At 27.2% G+C, this 16433-nt stretch overlaps 3 protein-coding genes across 3 annotated transcripts; 2 read left to right on the top strand and 1 right to left on the bottom strand.

The window, feature by feature from the left end:
* Window positions 1–1007: 1007 nt before the first annotated feature.
* On the bottom strand, window positions 1008–3811 carry LOC112683206 (tyrosine-protein kinase Shark). Its single transcript, XM_025554117.1, has 2 exons — window positions 3695–3811; window positions 1008–3125 (listed from the first exon to the last, which is right to left on the bottom strand). Exon 2 carries the CDS (start codon window positions 3100–3102, stop codon window positions 1048–1050), a length of 2055 nt encoding a protein of 684 aa, XP_025409902.1. The 5' UTR covers window positions 3103–3125; window positions 3695–3811; the 3' UTR covers window positions 1008–1047.
* A 5391-nt stretch (window positions 3812–9202) lies between these two features.
* LOC112683210 lies at window positions 9203–10912 on the top strand. Its single transcript, XM_025554120.1, has 2 exons — window positions 9203–10479; window positions 10536–10912. The coding sequence occupies exons 1-2, from the start codon at window positions 9972–9974 to the stop codon at window positions 10724–10726; spliced, it is 699 nt and encodes a 232-aa protein (XP_025409905.1). The 5' UTR covers window positions 9203–9971; the 3' UTR covers window positions 10727–10912.
* Window positions 10913–13373: 2461 nt separating this feature from the next.
* LOC112683211 (MOB kinase activator-like 1) lies at window positions 13374–15936 on the top strand. Its single transcript, XM_025554122.1, has 4 exons — window positions 13374–13665; window positions 13804–13970; window positions 15250–15641; window positions 15703–15936. Exons 1-4 carry the CDS (start codon window positions 13652–13654, stop codon window positions 15781–15783), a joined length of 654 nt encoding a protein of 217 aa, XP_025409907.1. The 5' UTR covers window positions 13374–13651; the 3' UTR covers window positions 15784–15936.
* Window positions 15937–16433: the final 497 nt, after the last annotated feature.

The following is a 16433-nucleotide window of genomic DNA, read 5'->3' as shown; positions in this document are numbered from 1 at the left end:
AATAACATATAATTAGAATGGCAACTACTTATTTTTTAACTAATAACTGTTTGAATTGAGCGAACAATTTCTAAATTTTAATAGTATACAGGTAACTTCATTATATTTAAACTTAAAACATATAAAATATGCAAAGTTGTAAAATGTAAAATAAAAGCAATTTTACAAAAAGAATAGTTTAAATTCTATAGATATTATATAATTAATAATAATTAATTGTTTGATTTTTATAAAAATAAGGAATTATTAATAAATTTGAAGAATGAGTAAACTACTTTTTATTTCAAATAATTTTTCAATAATGCAACATTGATTACAACAAAATATAAAAAAAAAAAATAAGATCAAAATTGTACTTATAAAAAAAGTAACATTAATGAAAGACATTTTATATATATTTATATAAATATTATTAATATTTCTATTTGGTAAAACTTCACATAATATAATAATTTAATTTTTAAATAGGCACCATTTTTAAAAAAATTATAATTTTCTTAATTGATATAATCATAACATCATGAATTACCCTTTATATAATACTCTTAGTTATATTGTTCTTCCTATATTTAATTTGAGGTAAATATAATAATTTAAAATCTCAAGAATTATAACTAATATTTTCAATTGTTTAAACATTTGTTATGAAATGTTATAAATATATGAAAACATTTAACAAGCTTAAACATTATAAAAATAGTAAAACTTAACAAACTGTAAATTTTGTAAATTAAACTGTACATTTAAAAAACAAATTTTATGATAGATAAATATATTTTTGAAATTTATAATTATTATTTTTAATTTATCTTTTATAATTCTTCAGACTATGTAGAAAAATATTCTAAAAAGAGTTTTTATTTAATTAAATATTAATATAATAAGCTCAAGTTAATAAGAAACAATAATATTACAATTTAATTTTTGAAAATTAAACTTGCCAAATTAATTGTCTTTTAATAAAATATATTAAAAAAATGGTTTTTATAATACTACTAATAGGAATATGATTTTAACATAATTTTTTTTTTCTCAAGAAAGTCAATACTAAATTTTTATAAAATCTTTAAAATTTTCATAATCAGAATCAGAAGCAAATATTTTGGAGAGTTCACTGAAAGTTGGCCTTTCTTTAGGTTCATAAGCCCAACACATTTCCATTGTTTTATATACTTCTACTGGACATCTTGGCGTTCTTAGCAATCTCTCTCCTTTTTCTAAAATGCCAATTACTTCAACACCTTTCATATTTTCATATGGTTGCTGTCCATATGAGAACATTTCCCACAGTGTAATACCATAACTCCATACATCACTAGCACTTGAAAACGTTCCGTAGTTACATGATTCTGGTGCATACCATTTAATTGGCCATCTTCCACCATGTGATGCTCTATAATAATCTTTATCCACATTCAATGTACGTGAAAGACCAAAATCACTAATTTTTGCTTGGTGTCTATCAACTAAAAGAATATTTCTGGCTGCTAAATCTCTGTGCACAAATCGTTTTTGTTCTAGGTAGGACATACCTGATGCTATTTGAGCAGCCCACATTTTTAATTCATAATTTGGACTCACAAGTTCAGGATGTGTGATGATATATGTTAACATAGAACCTAGAGCTACAAGTTCTTGTACCATTAACAAAGGTGGTCCTTCGCATATACCAATAAGTCTTATAACACATTCATGGTTTAGACGCATCATGACATGAGCTTCCCGTAAAAATTCTGATTTATTAGTTGATGACATATCATATCGTAACATTTTAATAGCTACTTTCTCTTCAAAACCTTCTCGATTTTGATAAACACCTTTGTAAACTGAACCAAATTCTCCTTCACCTATCACTTCATCTAAAATCAAATTATCTCTCAAGATACTGTCTTGAAATTCAGTTTGTTGCTTTGGCTTTTTTAATGTAAAAGGAAATCCTTTTGGAAGGGGTGGTATAACTGCTGGACTAACAGGTAATTCCAACTTGTTGGGTAAACCATCAGGAAAAAGGGTGTAATGTTGTATTAAATGTTCCAACGAATCTAAGTATGGGCCATTGTCAATGAAATAATATTTCTCACGATCTTGTATCTGAAAATGATAACACTGATGACCACACATCATGGATAAAATATAACCATTTTGTCTATTCATTCTAACTAAAAAGCAACCATCAACATCTTTAGATTTTAATAGGGCAGTAGTTTCATGGCGGTCAAGCTTGCCATGATACCATTGTTCTTTTTTTGAAGATGGCTTAGGTGGAATAAATTCATTCAACAAACGCTCAACTTCAGTATATCCATTGGAACGTGCTAAGTCTATGGGTAAAACATCATCAAAAGTACGTGGCCTTGATGGAGCATTCATAGACAATAACAATGAAACAATCTCTGCATGCCCTCGACTGGATGCTTCATGTAAAGCTACCCATCCAGTAGATGAATTTCTTAATTGAATATTAGCACCACCAATTGTAAGTAGGATTTTTACAGTACTTAATAAATTATTCTGACAAGCAAAATGTAATGGTGTATACCCTTCTGTATCTCTACAATTTACGTTAGCTCCACATGAAATAAGTTTCTCCACAATTTGGTCGTGACCCATTTGACTAGCTAAATGTAATGCAGTTTGTCCTTCCTGATTTTTGGCTTCCAAATTTCGGTACCCACATTTCAACAATTCAGTAACAACTTTACAATTAGCTTGAGTGATAGCCCTGTGTAAAAGATTGGTACGGCCATGTCTTCTGGTGTCATGGGGTGGAGGATCTTTGACAATAGGCTGAGACAGTTGTACTCCTAAACTTGGATCATTTATTTTACAATAATGTTCAATCAAAGTTTCCAAACCATGCATTATATTTTGTTCGTCTATAGAAAAAAATGCATCTTCGCCATGCCTTCGTATTTGATAGTGTACTACTTCATTATTTTGTAAAACACAAAGCACATAGTCTCCAGAAGCAGAATTACTTTCTCGAACCAAAAACAAGCCATCTTCTTTACTTCCATGATCTAACAGAATAATTTCAGCCGTATCCCTGGATATTTTTCCATGGTACCAATTAATGTCTCCATTATCATTATGGTTATTCATTATTTTTACAAGTTTTCAAACACCTATGACAAAAGTAATTAGAAATCATAATATACCACAAATAACTATATAAACAAATTAAGGTATTATATTAAAAACATTTATAATATGTATTTTATGTGACATTTTTATAAAAAAGTATCTACATGCTAATTTTTGTTTTTTTTTTTAATTGGCTGTACATTTTTAATTTATAAATGTTTTATAATAATAACTACAGCAAATTTTTCAATACTGTTAAATATATTTTCAAGTAAACTTTTTTTTATAAATAGAAACATTAACTGAAATAACTATTTAACAAATAAAAATAATAATATGAAGTATATATTATCATTTAATAAGTATACCATATGACCTATAATATTAAGATATATTTAGCAAAAGAGAATTTCAAAGATTTAAAATATATTATTTTAATTGAAAAATTTTCTATAAAATACATAAATAAGTATTACTAAAAAGGGTTGACACAATTGGTATTAGAAAAATAGATAAAAATAATTATTCACAATGAAACAAAGCAAAAGCCAGTTGTTATTGAGATACTATTACAGATAATTTAATTTAATAAAATTAAATAATAATTTACCATAACAATTAAAAATTATAGTATCACATTAGCAAGATTTAATTACCACTTTTTAAAATATTACAAAGGTACGTATTATACAATAAATTGCAATGCATAAATAAAATTATTAATTTAAAACTACACTTTATAACATATAATCAATAATCTATACTACAGAATAACAATATTATATAAAAACGAAAGGTATCTAAATTAATTTAATTCATCTACAGCCTTCAAACATATAAAATAATAATTATTTAAGTATGATAAGAAATAATAAATATGATGATACAGTGCAGACTGAAAAGGTATAATAAATAGTTGTCCGTTTTTTAACATTCAACTACTGAAATTCATGCAAATCCCACAAAGTGAGCTACTTAACTACTTATAAGTGTAGTAATTAGTATTCATGGAACAAATCTAGTTTAGGGGCCAAGCTCGTATTCAATTTTTTTTCCCCCAAAATGTGTGTTTTAAGGCACTGAATTTGAATCTGATTGAAAAAATTGCCGCTCTTTTTTATTACGGAAGTTATACCAAAAAAACCGGAAAACTGTTGATTTTTCAAAACATCGTGGTTACCTCGATAAAAATAACAAAAGTTGCATTTTTGAGTAATTTTTTTTTTGAAAATGTGTGTTTTTGTACGCTTAAGATTTTGAGGTAATCACATTGTCATAATTAATTTGTTTATAACATTGAGCGTTGCTTCGTTCCGCAGCTCCGTTCGCTTTGCTCACTTCGCAAAACTCCTCTCGCTTGCTCCGCAAGCTCGTGTCGCACCCACTCGGCTCCACCGATCAAATTCAAATCGAAAATATCCCCCGACTTGCTATGCAACACCACCTCAAGTAGGTCACAAGGTACATACTAAATAACTACATATGTTCGAAACTCGCTGCTTATACTCTCTCCGGGCCCGGAACCGGTCTCATATCTTATCGGATTGAGCTGTTCACCGGGGCCATAGAGAATGTTCTCGAGATCGGCGTTTGTCTATCGTCAAGTGACTCCCGTGGTGTGAGCCTCTGCGTGGGCCTGGCGCATTTTGGCGTACGATTGTGGTGTTCTTAGAACAGAGTTTTTTATTTCTATTTAGTTAGTGCACCCTTTATTTTGTGATTCGCCATTAACCAAGAATTTGTACCCGGGACCCATTCCAGTTTGCCCCTGCCGTTGCGGATCGTCCGTGTATTTGAGTCCCCGTTGCACGTGTCGAGTTATCCACGGTCGCGTGGGATAGAATCCAGTGGGACTCAAACATATTGAGGTACTGGGAGGCACAGCTCCCTTTATATGATTACATTTTTGATATTGTTCTATTTTAGTTTATTATTTTTGTGTATAATCAAATGGTTATTATACTGATGTAAGGGCGCCCAACTACAATTTGTTATTATATTATAATATACCACATAATAGTTGAATTGTTTCTATTTTTTCATTATTATTAGTCCCGATCCCTCTAATCGATCCAAAATAGGACGTGCGATTCAGGACCACCTATATTTATTGCGTACGGCAAATACGTAGGCGTTTTGCCGCGTCGGCTTAAGCGCAAAACAACATAAGTTTCAAAAAAAAAAAAAAGGTATACCGAATACGTAAGTACAGAAAAATAATAAAAATGGTCCTCCGCGCGTCATTATAGTAGTGTTGCGCGCATGCGTATAAACGTAAAATCGAAAAATTTGGAAGGCCATAACTTCGAAACTAAACGAGAGCGGCAAATTTTGATTGCACCATCGTTCTTAACTCGATGAAATACATGAGTTTCGATAAAAAAAATTGAAAAAATCGCTTGGCCCCTAAGCTAGATTTATGCCGTATTCATAAATACAATACAATTGATTTATTTAGTTTTTATGTAAGCATTTTTTTATTAAAATACATTATTTTTCTAGCATTTGCGATTTCATGTAAAAGTATTTAGAGAATTAGTAGTTGATATTTAAAAATATAACTTGGATATGTCTTTAAAATTATACACTTTCAAGTAAAAATTTGAAATTTCCTAATGAAACTTATTTTTTAAAAATGTATAATACTAATCAAATAAAATTTGTGATGCTCAAAATATGCACTTCTTCTTCTTCTTCTTCAGTGAACTCGGCCACTAGGACCATCACGACACACATCCTTGCCTCCAATTTTCTCTATCCGATGCCTGTATCTTCCAGTTTAATGCTTTTACATCATTCCTTAGTACATACTCTCATCAAAATCGTGGTCTTCAAAGCGATCTTTTCCCAGTAAGATTTTCTTCTAAAACCTACTATGTATATGATATATACTACGCCAAACATGCCCAGTCAGTGGCACCCACGTAGAATACCTAGTATTAGTAGTAGATTAGTATTAGTAGTAGTATTAGTAGTACTAGTAGATACCTTTATGTCTATGGTGTAAATACTTTTTTCGGTTATCCAAAGAGGCAAAGTATTATGGAAATGTCAATAGAAGAACTATTTCCACATATCAATCGTTTTAAACCACAAAATCTATGTACAACTCGATGGGTTGATCGCCATAATGCAGTTATTTTAAGAACTTCTACCAGTTGTTTTATACACACTAGATAAAATTACACTTTAGACAGATTCTGTTACTTCTAGTTCTGCAAGTCAACTTCTTATTGCGTTAAGACAGTTAACATTTCAAACAGCTTTATTTATTTTAGTGAAAATACTTTCCATTAGTTTTCCCCTCAACCGATATCACCAAATAGAAAATATTGATTTAAAAACTGCACTAGAAGCTGCATCTAATGTTCAAAATAATATTCAGAATGTTAGAGAAAATTGTAAGATAGATTTTCAACAATTATTTTTATCTGTGATAACATTATGTGCAGAGGCGGATTCCCCATTAGGCACTGTAGGCATCTCCCTAGGGCAGCAACATTTTTTGGGGGGGGGGGGGGGCGGCTAATTCTGTAGTGTTTTATTAGAAAACATCAAATATATGCAAAAAAAATTGGAAAATTATTTACTTCACTTTTACGAAAAATAATTGTATAATAATAGGTGCATTTTCTTAATATGTTATCGTCGGAATTTCAGGAAAAATAAATACCCCCACTGCCACACTACATTACTAATTCGACTGTATATTAATAATCCTATGCTATTATTATGAAAATCTGTTTTCATTAAAATTTGGTTGACATCCTTTGATTTTTTTTTCAAAGTAGACTAATTAATAAAATTGATAGAAAGATAGAAAATTACAACTGTTTTAGTTTTAAAAAAACTGGTAAATTCAAAAAATAATATATTATAAAAATATTCAAAATGTAATTATGTTCATTTTATTCTAATTCTTATTATTTTAATTTAAAGTACCTATTATAAAAATTACAGTAGTATTAATAAATTAAAAATAGCATTAATATTGATTTTTTTCTAATGCCCTCCTACAATTTTGTTTGCCCCACCTGAAGATTTGGCCTGGCTACGGGCCTGCTTCAGGAAGCGGGGAGCCCTGTGCCACGCACAGCTCGCACACCCCTAGCTCCGCCACTGCTGGTATATAACAAATCAAGCTTTACATAGCGAGTTACAAATAGAAACAGTAAACGAACTTTCAAAACGCCATTATAAATCCTACTACATAAAACTACCAATGAATATTAACCCCTTAATTCAAAAAAATGTCCACAAATCTTATTCCGGACCAGCCTCCATGCAGACTGAAAAGAAACTGGAATCGCGACCTATTACTATGACGAAATAATAGAACTACAATCAGCTTATACTAAAACTAGATAAGTAATTTATCTATACAATTCTACATGGGGTATTACCAGTGTGTGACTTCCCCTATCAAGTGACTCATGTTATATTCATATTATATATTTTATCACAATGACTTATTGTACAAATTATGTGTATAGATTGTCTTTTAACATTTAAAATATAATAATAATAAAAAAAGTTTTCGAAATATTTAAGAAAATATAAAATTTCTCAGTAATATTGAAAATTTAACTAATTCTAAATATTTCATTCAATAACTAATTTATATAATAATTAACTTTAATTTAAATATTATTAAAATCAATAGTTCAAAATAACAAGGCTGGGCAAGTTAACGGTTTTTTTTAACTCTTTAAGTTAAGTTAATATAAAAAAAAAAGTAAGTTAAGTTAACCCTTTAGAGGGCACAGAAAAAAATATAGTACGATTTCTACTAAATTTTCAAATTTACTTCTTAACAGATGTAAGTTATTGTAAAAAATGTCAAAAAATTCGTAACTTCATTTACATTGGTAAAAAAAGGGTGGGAAATAATTTCCTATTGAGCATTTAGTTTCGTATTTATGTACCATTGGCAAAGGGAAATAATTTCCCACTTAATACCATACTACAATTTTTTTTTAATTTTAACTATTTTTATGCCAAAAAATGTATAAATGACATGCTAAATAGGTATTTAATTGTATTTTAAGATATATGACACCTAAAGATACAAATCTTCTCAACTGATAAATAAAATTCTTATGATATTATAGTAAACTTTATAATTTATTATACTAATTAAACAAACAAAAAATAATTAATAATGAAAAAAAAAATTAAAACCTTTGTAGAATAATCTTGGTTCACATTTCAGACTTCACATTATATAAAATTATAATAAAAGATAAATAAAATCAACTTTTCAAAATAAAATTATGAGATTAACTTAACTTAGATAATTCAATTCAGTCTACAAAATAAAATTAACTTTCTAAAAAAAAAAAAAAATATCAACTGTAGTAATAGGCCATTAAAATCAATAAAATATACTAAGTTTTATGGTACTCAGCAAAACAATCTTTGCATAAAACCTTATTGCAAGTTGCACACATCATATTAGATTTTTTGTCATGTTTTTTGGTACTAAATCTAAAACAGCGTCTGTTTTTAAAAATTTTAGTTGCAATATGTGATTCAATGGTTGAAATTACTGAATCTATTGTATATTAATGTCTGAATCTATTGCCATATCATCTGTTATATCAAATAACTCATACAATATATCTTGATCCTTAGTTTACAAGTTTATAATCCATCTGCAATTAATGTAAAAATTAAATAAATTATTCATTAAAAATTCACAATAAAGTGAAAATATTAAGATTGTGGTGTATGTAATACATTTACTGTATATATATATATATTGATTCCTTATGACTAGGGCTCGGATTTTGTAGCAAATGCTTCTTTTGAAAGAAGTGTGATAGAAGATAATTCTTTTATATAAATACGTTTTGAATCGTTCTGATTTTAATGAAGTAAACTTTTTTTTGCTTTTTTCCATAAAATCTGCTCCTTATTGCTTTTCCCCTATTTGGTTATTTTTTCTTGATTTTTATATATTTTTCTTGAAAACTTAGCTTATTTCTATGTATATTATACGTCTTGGACTATATTAGTATTACCAGAAATTATAAAACCAATGAAAAAACCAGTAATAAATATGTGACTGATAAAATAACTATCGTTATTGTGCCGAAATAGTTTTATCTATAATTATCTATAGTTGTATTTACGACTCAAGGAAAGGGAAAATTATCTGAATTATACCTACGTATTTTTATAGCACGTGCTAATACTTTAGTTGGCCGGTAAATATCATTCGACAATCAGTGAGGTATAAACGTAGTGTTCTAAATAATTTCTTTGATCGTCAAAATGCCAAAAGTTAAAAATGAAAATTTAAAATTAAAAAAAAATCGTAAGAAAATTCGGTGAAAATGTGCTTATGACTGACGGAAATATTATATTTTGTAAATTGTGTGAAGACAAAATAAATTCGGATAAAAAATATAACGTTCAAAAACATATTGGCAAAGAGAATATTATTCAAAGAAGCATTGAAAAAACTTGAAGCTGAAAATCATAATGCAGTTCAGCCATTCATTTAACAATTTTGTAAGTCTGATTTTAATGCTGACCTATGTTCCGCATTTGTAGCGGCGAATATCCCCCTAAACAAATTAAACAACGAACATTTTCGGTCATTTCTTTCAAAATATTGCAATAAAACTATTCCAAATGAATCAACTTTACGAAAAGGATACTTCGATTCTTGCTACACTAATACGATAACTAAAATACGCGATGCTGTGAATGGCCAAAAAATATGGGTTTGCATAGATGAAACAATTGACAGTGTGCGACGTAATGTAGCTAATGTCATTGGTATTTTGAAACCACAAGATGTTGATAAAACTTAACTTATTCACACAGAATATTTAGATAAAGTGAACCATAGTACTATTTTTAAATTATTTGACAAATCTATGCATATTTTATGGCCAAATAATGTTAATCACGAGGACATTTTATTATTTGTTTCGGATGCCGCGCCGTATATGAAAAAAGCTGGCCGCTGTATTCAAACATTGTATCCAAAAGCTTTGTATGTGACATGCTTAGCTTATGCCCTCCATAATGTGTGTGAAGAAGTGCGTGCACATTTCCCAAAAGTTGATCGTCTAATTACCGAGATGAAAAAAACATTTCTGAAATGTCCAAAACGGATCGCTATTTTAAATAAAAAATGTCCGGATATTCCAAATCCACCTAAACGAATCACTACTCGTTGGGGTACATGGATTACAGCAGTCGAATATTATTGCACATATTTAAATGAAATAAAAAGTGCAGTTGAAGAATTCAACGAGAATGCCCAGTGTGTGAATGTTGTAAAAGAGCTTATAAAAGATCAATCTCTACATTCAAATCTCGTCTACATTACAACAAATTTTAGATTTTTACCACATGCAATTACACAATTAGAAAAAAGAGGTATTTTTTATTTTTATTTCAAGTATTTGCTGTATTTATATATTATTATTTTTTAGGCGAAACCTTGGCAAAAAGTATAGGCATTGTGTTAGAAGCAAAACAAAAGTTAGAGGAAGCTAATGGCGAAGTAGCGAAATTGATTTTAGAAAAGTGCAATTGTGTTTTTTCAAAAAATAATGGATGGGCAGAACTTCAAAAAGTCAATAGTATTCATAATGGCACTGCACTAAACGTAAATGTGGAATAGTATGATTCAAATTATTTAGTTTATATGAAATATGCACCGATTACATCGGTTGACGTGGAAAGGTCTTTTTCTATGTATAAAAATATATTAGCACCCAATAGAATGAGTTTCAATGAAAGTAACTTGACTAAATATATGGTTGTGAATTCCTTTTTTAATATTTAATTTTATGTGTAATTGAAATTTGCTTTTTTAGAATTAAATTAATAAATGCTTTTTTTGGCTTTTTTAAGGATTTATTTTGCTACAAAATCCGAGCCCTACATATGACTTATTTGTTAAATTGATACATACTTTGAGTTCATAACAGCAATCTATCTTCTGTTGTAGTCGTTTTAGTTTGAGTAAAAAAATATTGACATGAAAAACGTGTCACGAAAAATTAATAATAATAGTACTTACAGTATGAATGATATTTTATTGTCACACGAAAATAAAGACCAAAAACTTAGCTATTTAATCATACTGATTACAGATAAATTAAACGATTTTATCAACAATAAATTTCAATTCAAACAAAACTATAAATAACTCGGAATAATCAGATACCGTGAATAAGTAGTGGGAAATTATTTCCCACCGGGAACGTTTTATTTCAATAACTCATTACTAGAATGGCTAGGGTAAAAATACCTATATAATAATAAACGCAGAAAATTATGAACATTCGCTTCATATAAATGAGAAACTATTTCCCTAAAACCACAAGCTACGGTATTTTTTTTGCTAAGGTGGGAAATTATAAACTATAATAGTATAATTAGTAATATATATTAACTAATATTATATATTATACTAATATTATATATTAATATATATTAACTAATTATTAACTAATTACATTAGATAACTAATGTATTTTTAATCACTTCGTTAGGTTAAAAATTAATGGATAAAAAAAATTAACTTAATTAAAAATGTAATTATTTTCGAATCTGTAATCAAAACCAATAAAATGAATGACAAATTTGGAATTTGTGTCAAGCTCATGTGGCCAACCATATAGTATGCTAAGCAGTATTTACTGAGGATTTAAAGTGTGCAGTTGACGATTTTTGAAACAGAATGTTCAGAATAATTTTTTCCCCATGAGTTATATTAATAATTTCAAGTGAGTAATAACGTGTTTCTCGGGATGTGTGGCGTATGCTTGTCACTAGGTATAATGAGTTATGGTTTACAAGAAAATTAATTAAGTACACGAACGCAACGTCGCGACTTCATAATATAATTACTATTATAATATTATTATTATCTAAACGTATATCAATTTATATGTTCAATGTCCTTTTTCATTATATATTATGAAAATGATATATATATATATATATATATAATTTTAATTATATAAAATATACAAAATATATAGTAAGGCTGCGCGCACATTGAATGCGTTTTCGTACAAATTTGATTCGTGTGAACTTGTACGTACACGCACGAACGATCCCGGCCTACCAAATACTATGTGAGTGCGTAGACTGGGTGCGAGGTGTTTGTACGTATACGTACATGTAGCTCCGACGTACGAAAATAATCCGAACTTATCCGGATTTCATTAACGTTCGTCGGAAATGGATTATCCATTGCCAGGACGTCACGAATACGATATCATCGGAACACTGACTATTTTACGGACAAAAACGAGTTCAGTGTGCGCACCCAATTCGTACGACCAGTATTCGTACCTTTTTGATATAAAATGAATTCATATCCAATGTGCGCACGGCCTAATACCCAATATCATATAACTCGTATTCATAATGTGTATTGTGTATAGACGTATAGTACTAAATACTAAATAGTGAATAGTATATAGTATATACTGTATGTATATTGTAATATTGTATAGACATCAATATTCAACATCAATAAACATAAATTTATTACTATAAAAAAATAATAGTTATAGTTAGATACTTAGTAATTATTACATGCTGGTGGGTACCTATTACCTGTATACAGGCTATTCACCTAATACCTATATATATATTATATTGTGTAGGTATATATTATCAACCGGTATTAATTATAAATTTTCCCAATTAAATTGTTATGACATTATTATTTCTCAAGCCAACAATAAAAAAAAAATCAATGGTTTATTTAAAATTTTAAATATAACTTAATTTTAAGAAATATATATATAATTAACTTGAAGTTAACACGTTAAATATGTTTAAAATTTAACTTATTAAGTTAAAAGTTAGTTTCAAAAAAAAAGTAACGAGTTACTTAACTTAGTTACTATTAACTTAACATTTTAACTTAATTTTAATTTTTAACTTGTTAATGCCCAGCCTTGCAAAATAAATACTGTAGAGTTATTAATATATGAATAGGTACATAATACTATATACATTCTAAAACACTGCGTAAAATACCTATAATGAGGAATTTATGAAAAAAAAATAGGTAGGTATATATTTATTTTTTAACTAAAAGGTTAATATTAACTATGGTTTTATGAATAATTATGTTGGTAGAATTATTTTTTAAGTAGTGGTTTTAACCATAGAGTAATATGTATATGTAGTGGTTTGAACCACAAAATAAATGTTTGAACCTAACATCTAAGAAAATGATTTCTTATCAATTTATGTTAGTATGAAAACAGCTGACCAACTGATATACTCAACATAATTTAGTTTTTTTTGTTGTACCAATGCTATTAATTCAAAGTATAAATAAAAATTCTTGTCTAAATTATGAGCAACGTAGTTCATGCATAATATAGTATTCGTTATTTATTTTTATAGATTACTAATTAATTAATTGTTTCGCCATCAACATTAATTCATTTTGGCCTGTGGAACTACTAATTAGTGTTTAGAAGTATATTTTGTTAGTGGGATACCCACTTTTATAAGAGAATATTCAACATATTTGGTTGTCAAGAGTTTAGTTTATGTACTAGGCAAAATCATAATGAGCTTCCTATTGTGAGTGTTGTATGAGTTTTTATTTATATATTTTTAACTCATGTGTGTATATATATGTAATAATAATATAAGCTAAAAAGTATAAATATTTATATATATATATATATATATATATATATATATTTCTTTATTTTATAGTGGAGGCAGATCATCAAAAACATTTAAACCAAAGAAAAATATACCAGAGGGTACACACCAATACGATCTGATGAAACACGCTGCAGCAACTCTTGGTTCAGGAAATTTAAGATTGGCTGTACTTCTTCCAGAGGGTGAAGATCTTAATGAATGGGTTGCTGTCAACAGTAAGTACTAATACAAATTTAATTATAAAAATTCTTATAGTTAATTATTCCGATTGTTCTTATACTAATTTGTGGATAGCTAATTCATATTTGTTAGGTTGAACAATATTTGATGCTATAAATATACACTCAATAATACAAAATATATTCTATGTATTGAAAAAATATTAAATAATCTATTCTAAACTTAATTTTAAGTACATATCTTGAATCTTTTGTTTTTCATTTATATTTTTTTTTTTTTTTATAAGCATTTTCATCATATTTAATTTTTTTTTAGAATTGTGTGATAATAAAACAATGAAGTCGTATTTTATTTCTTACATTGTTTTATAAAATGTTAACTATTCTATGTATGTAATATTATCATAGTACGATTATATTATTAACATAGATTAATGCTCTATGACTAATTCTTACTCTATGATTATTATTATACATTATTATAATCAGTAATCTATCTCAATTAAACTATAAAGAGTAGTATTATATAGTATAGGATATTTAATTTTTTATAGATGTATTGTCTATTATAGTTAAACTATATTGATATTTTAATCATGTCTTTCATAACAAATTTCTTCATTAATGCTTTCAGTCAAAAAGCTATTGTTAAAATATATTATTATATAATAATATATAATATATATTTATTTTTTTTATTTATTATAATTTATTTTTATACAATTATTATAATCTTACATGAGTAATATTATTTTATAATATATAATTAAGCCTACAATTTGTATTTTATTTTTTTTCAACCATTTTTTACTTAATAATTAATTTATTGTATTATACAATAACTGAATATTCGCAATATGGCGGTATAAATTCTTAGTCATCAAAATTAGTTATAATATTTATGTTTAATTGATTACAAATGGTTTAAATATAAATTTTATAAACTAACAATATCATCTTATTTCCTCTATAGTTATCAACAATTTATTAAATAAAATATATAATAAATAGTTTATAAAGTATATAATATATATATATATATATTTCACTGGTCCTGATATTGTATTTTAGCTTAACTGTTTAATATTTATTGTTATTGATGTATAATATTTATAAAAGCATTAAGTTTAAAATTACTTTAGTACACCGCTAAATAAAAACATATAAATTCATCTTAAATAGCATTGATTAAATATTTACAGAATTTAGCTATTATATATTTATAAATATTTATTTGTATATACTATAAATTCTAATTATGTAATTGTACTTAACATATAAAAATATTAAGCATTTATATTGTGTTTTGTTGCAGCTGTTGATTTTTTTAACCAAATAAACATGTTGTATGGTACAATAACAGAGTTTTGCACTGAGGAAAGTTGTTCTATAATGTCTGCGGGACCCAAGTATGAATATCACTGGGCAGATGGTCTTACTGTGAAGAAACCTATTAAGTGTTCTGCTCCCAAATACATTGATTATTTAATGACTTGGGTTCAGGATCAATTGGATGACGAAACATTGTTTCCCTCAAAAATCGGTGTTCCTTTTCCTAAAAATTTTTTATCCATTGCTAAGACAATACTTAAACGGTTATTCAGGGTTTATGCACATATATATCATACACATTTTGACTCAATAGTTTCTTTAGGTGAGGAAGCACATCTCAATACATCTTTTAAGCATTTCATATATTTTGTTCAAGTGAGTATTGTTATACCTAGATTTATAATTAATAGATTTTAAACTTTTAATTTTTCAACAGGAGTTTGTACTAATTGATCGAAGAGAATTGGCTCCATTACAGGATTACATTGATAAATTGGCTGGTAGAGAAACTAGATAAATTAATCTGGTGCTTAATAATCTTGACTAAGCATAACTGGTCCATAGCTTTAATCATTCAGATGTGATACATTCTTACTTTAATTATAAAATAGTTGACATTTACATACACATGTTCATATTAAAAAAAAAAAAAAAAAAACTGTCATTTATTCTATACATAGATAATATATTTTTATGTAAAGCTGTTGCCTATACAATTATCTAATAATTATTAATGCTAAGCACTATTATATAAATTGCGTAGACAATCTTCCACCAAAGAAAATCTAATTAAGTATAGTTTTCAGTTTTACTATTTTGTACAATTTTATAATATAATAAACTAGTATATATTATTAATGACTAATATATATATTTTATTTTTAGTATATACAGTGTGCCAGAATAGTAACTACTGTAGAGCACTTTAAATTGAGTGATGCGAACAACGAAATGTTTATTTTTAATGTAACATATTATATTACAATTGTTGTATTTTATAGAATTGTTGCTTTTATATTTAACATTTCAACAGTAACTATTGTTGGTGCACTTGTGATAAAATAAAAAATAAAAACATTGTATAAATAGAATATTGATTATTTATTTATTATATTTTTTAAATTTTTTTTTATGCCAATAACAATTATTCCTTGAAGATTCTAAAAT

The sequence above is a fragment of the Sipha flava genome, unplaced genomic scaffold, assembly GCF_003268045.1.
Source record: "Sipha flava isolate LNK unplaced genomic scaffold, YSA_version1 222_pilon_pilon, whole genome shotgun sequence".
NCBI classification, from domain to species: Eukaryota; Metazoa; Arthropoda; class Insecta; order Hemiptera; family Aphididae; genus Sipha; species Sipha flava.
The sequence above is the reverse complement of the archived record's forward strand: the minus strand, read 5'-3'. Positions and strand labels throughout refer to the sequence as shown.

Bases quoted from the DNA above. Each gene is read 5' to 3' on its own strand.
- LOC112683210 (XM_025554120.1), top strand. From the start codon at position 9,972: ATGCATATTTTATGGCCAAATAATGTTAATCACGAGGACATTTTATTA. The intron at 10,480-10,535 runs GTATTTTTTATT...ATTATTTTTTAG, and splicing joins TACACAATTAGAAAAAAGAG to GCGAAACCTTGGCAAAAAGT.
- LOC112683211 (XM_025554122.1), top strand. The intron at 13,971-15,249 runs GTAAGTACTAAT...GTTTTGTTGCAG, and splicing joins TGAATGGGTTGCTGTCAACA to CTGTTGATTTTTTTAACCAA. The intron at 15,642-15,702 runs GTGAGTATTGTT...ATTTTTCAACAG, and splicing joins ATTTCATATATTTTGTTCAA to GAGTTTGTACTAATTGATCG.
- LOC112683206 (XM_025554117.1), bottom strand. From the start codon at position 3,102: ATGAATAACCATAATGATAATGGAGACATTAATTGGTACCATGGAAAA.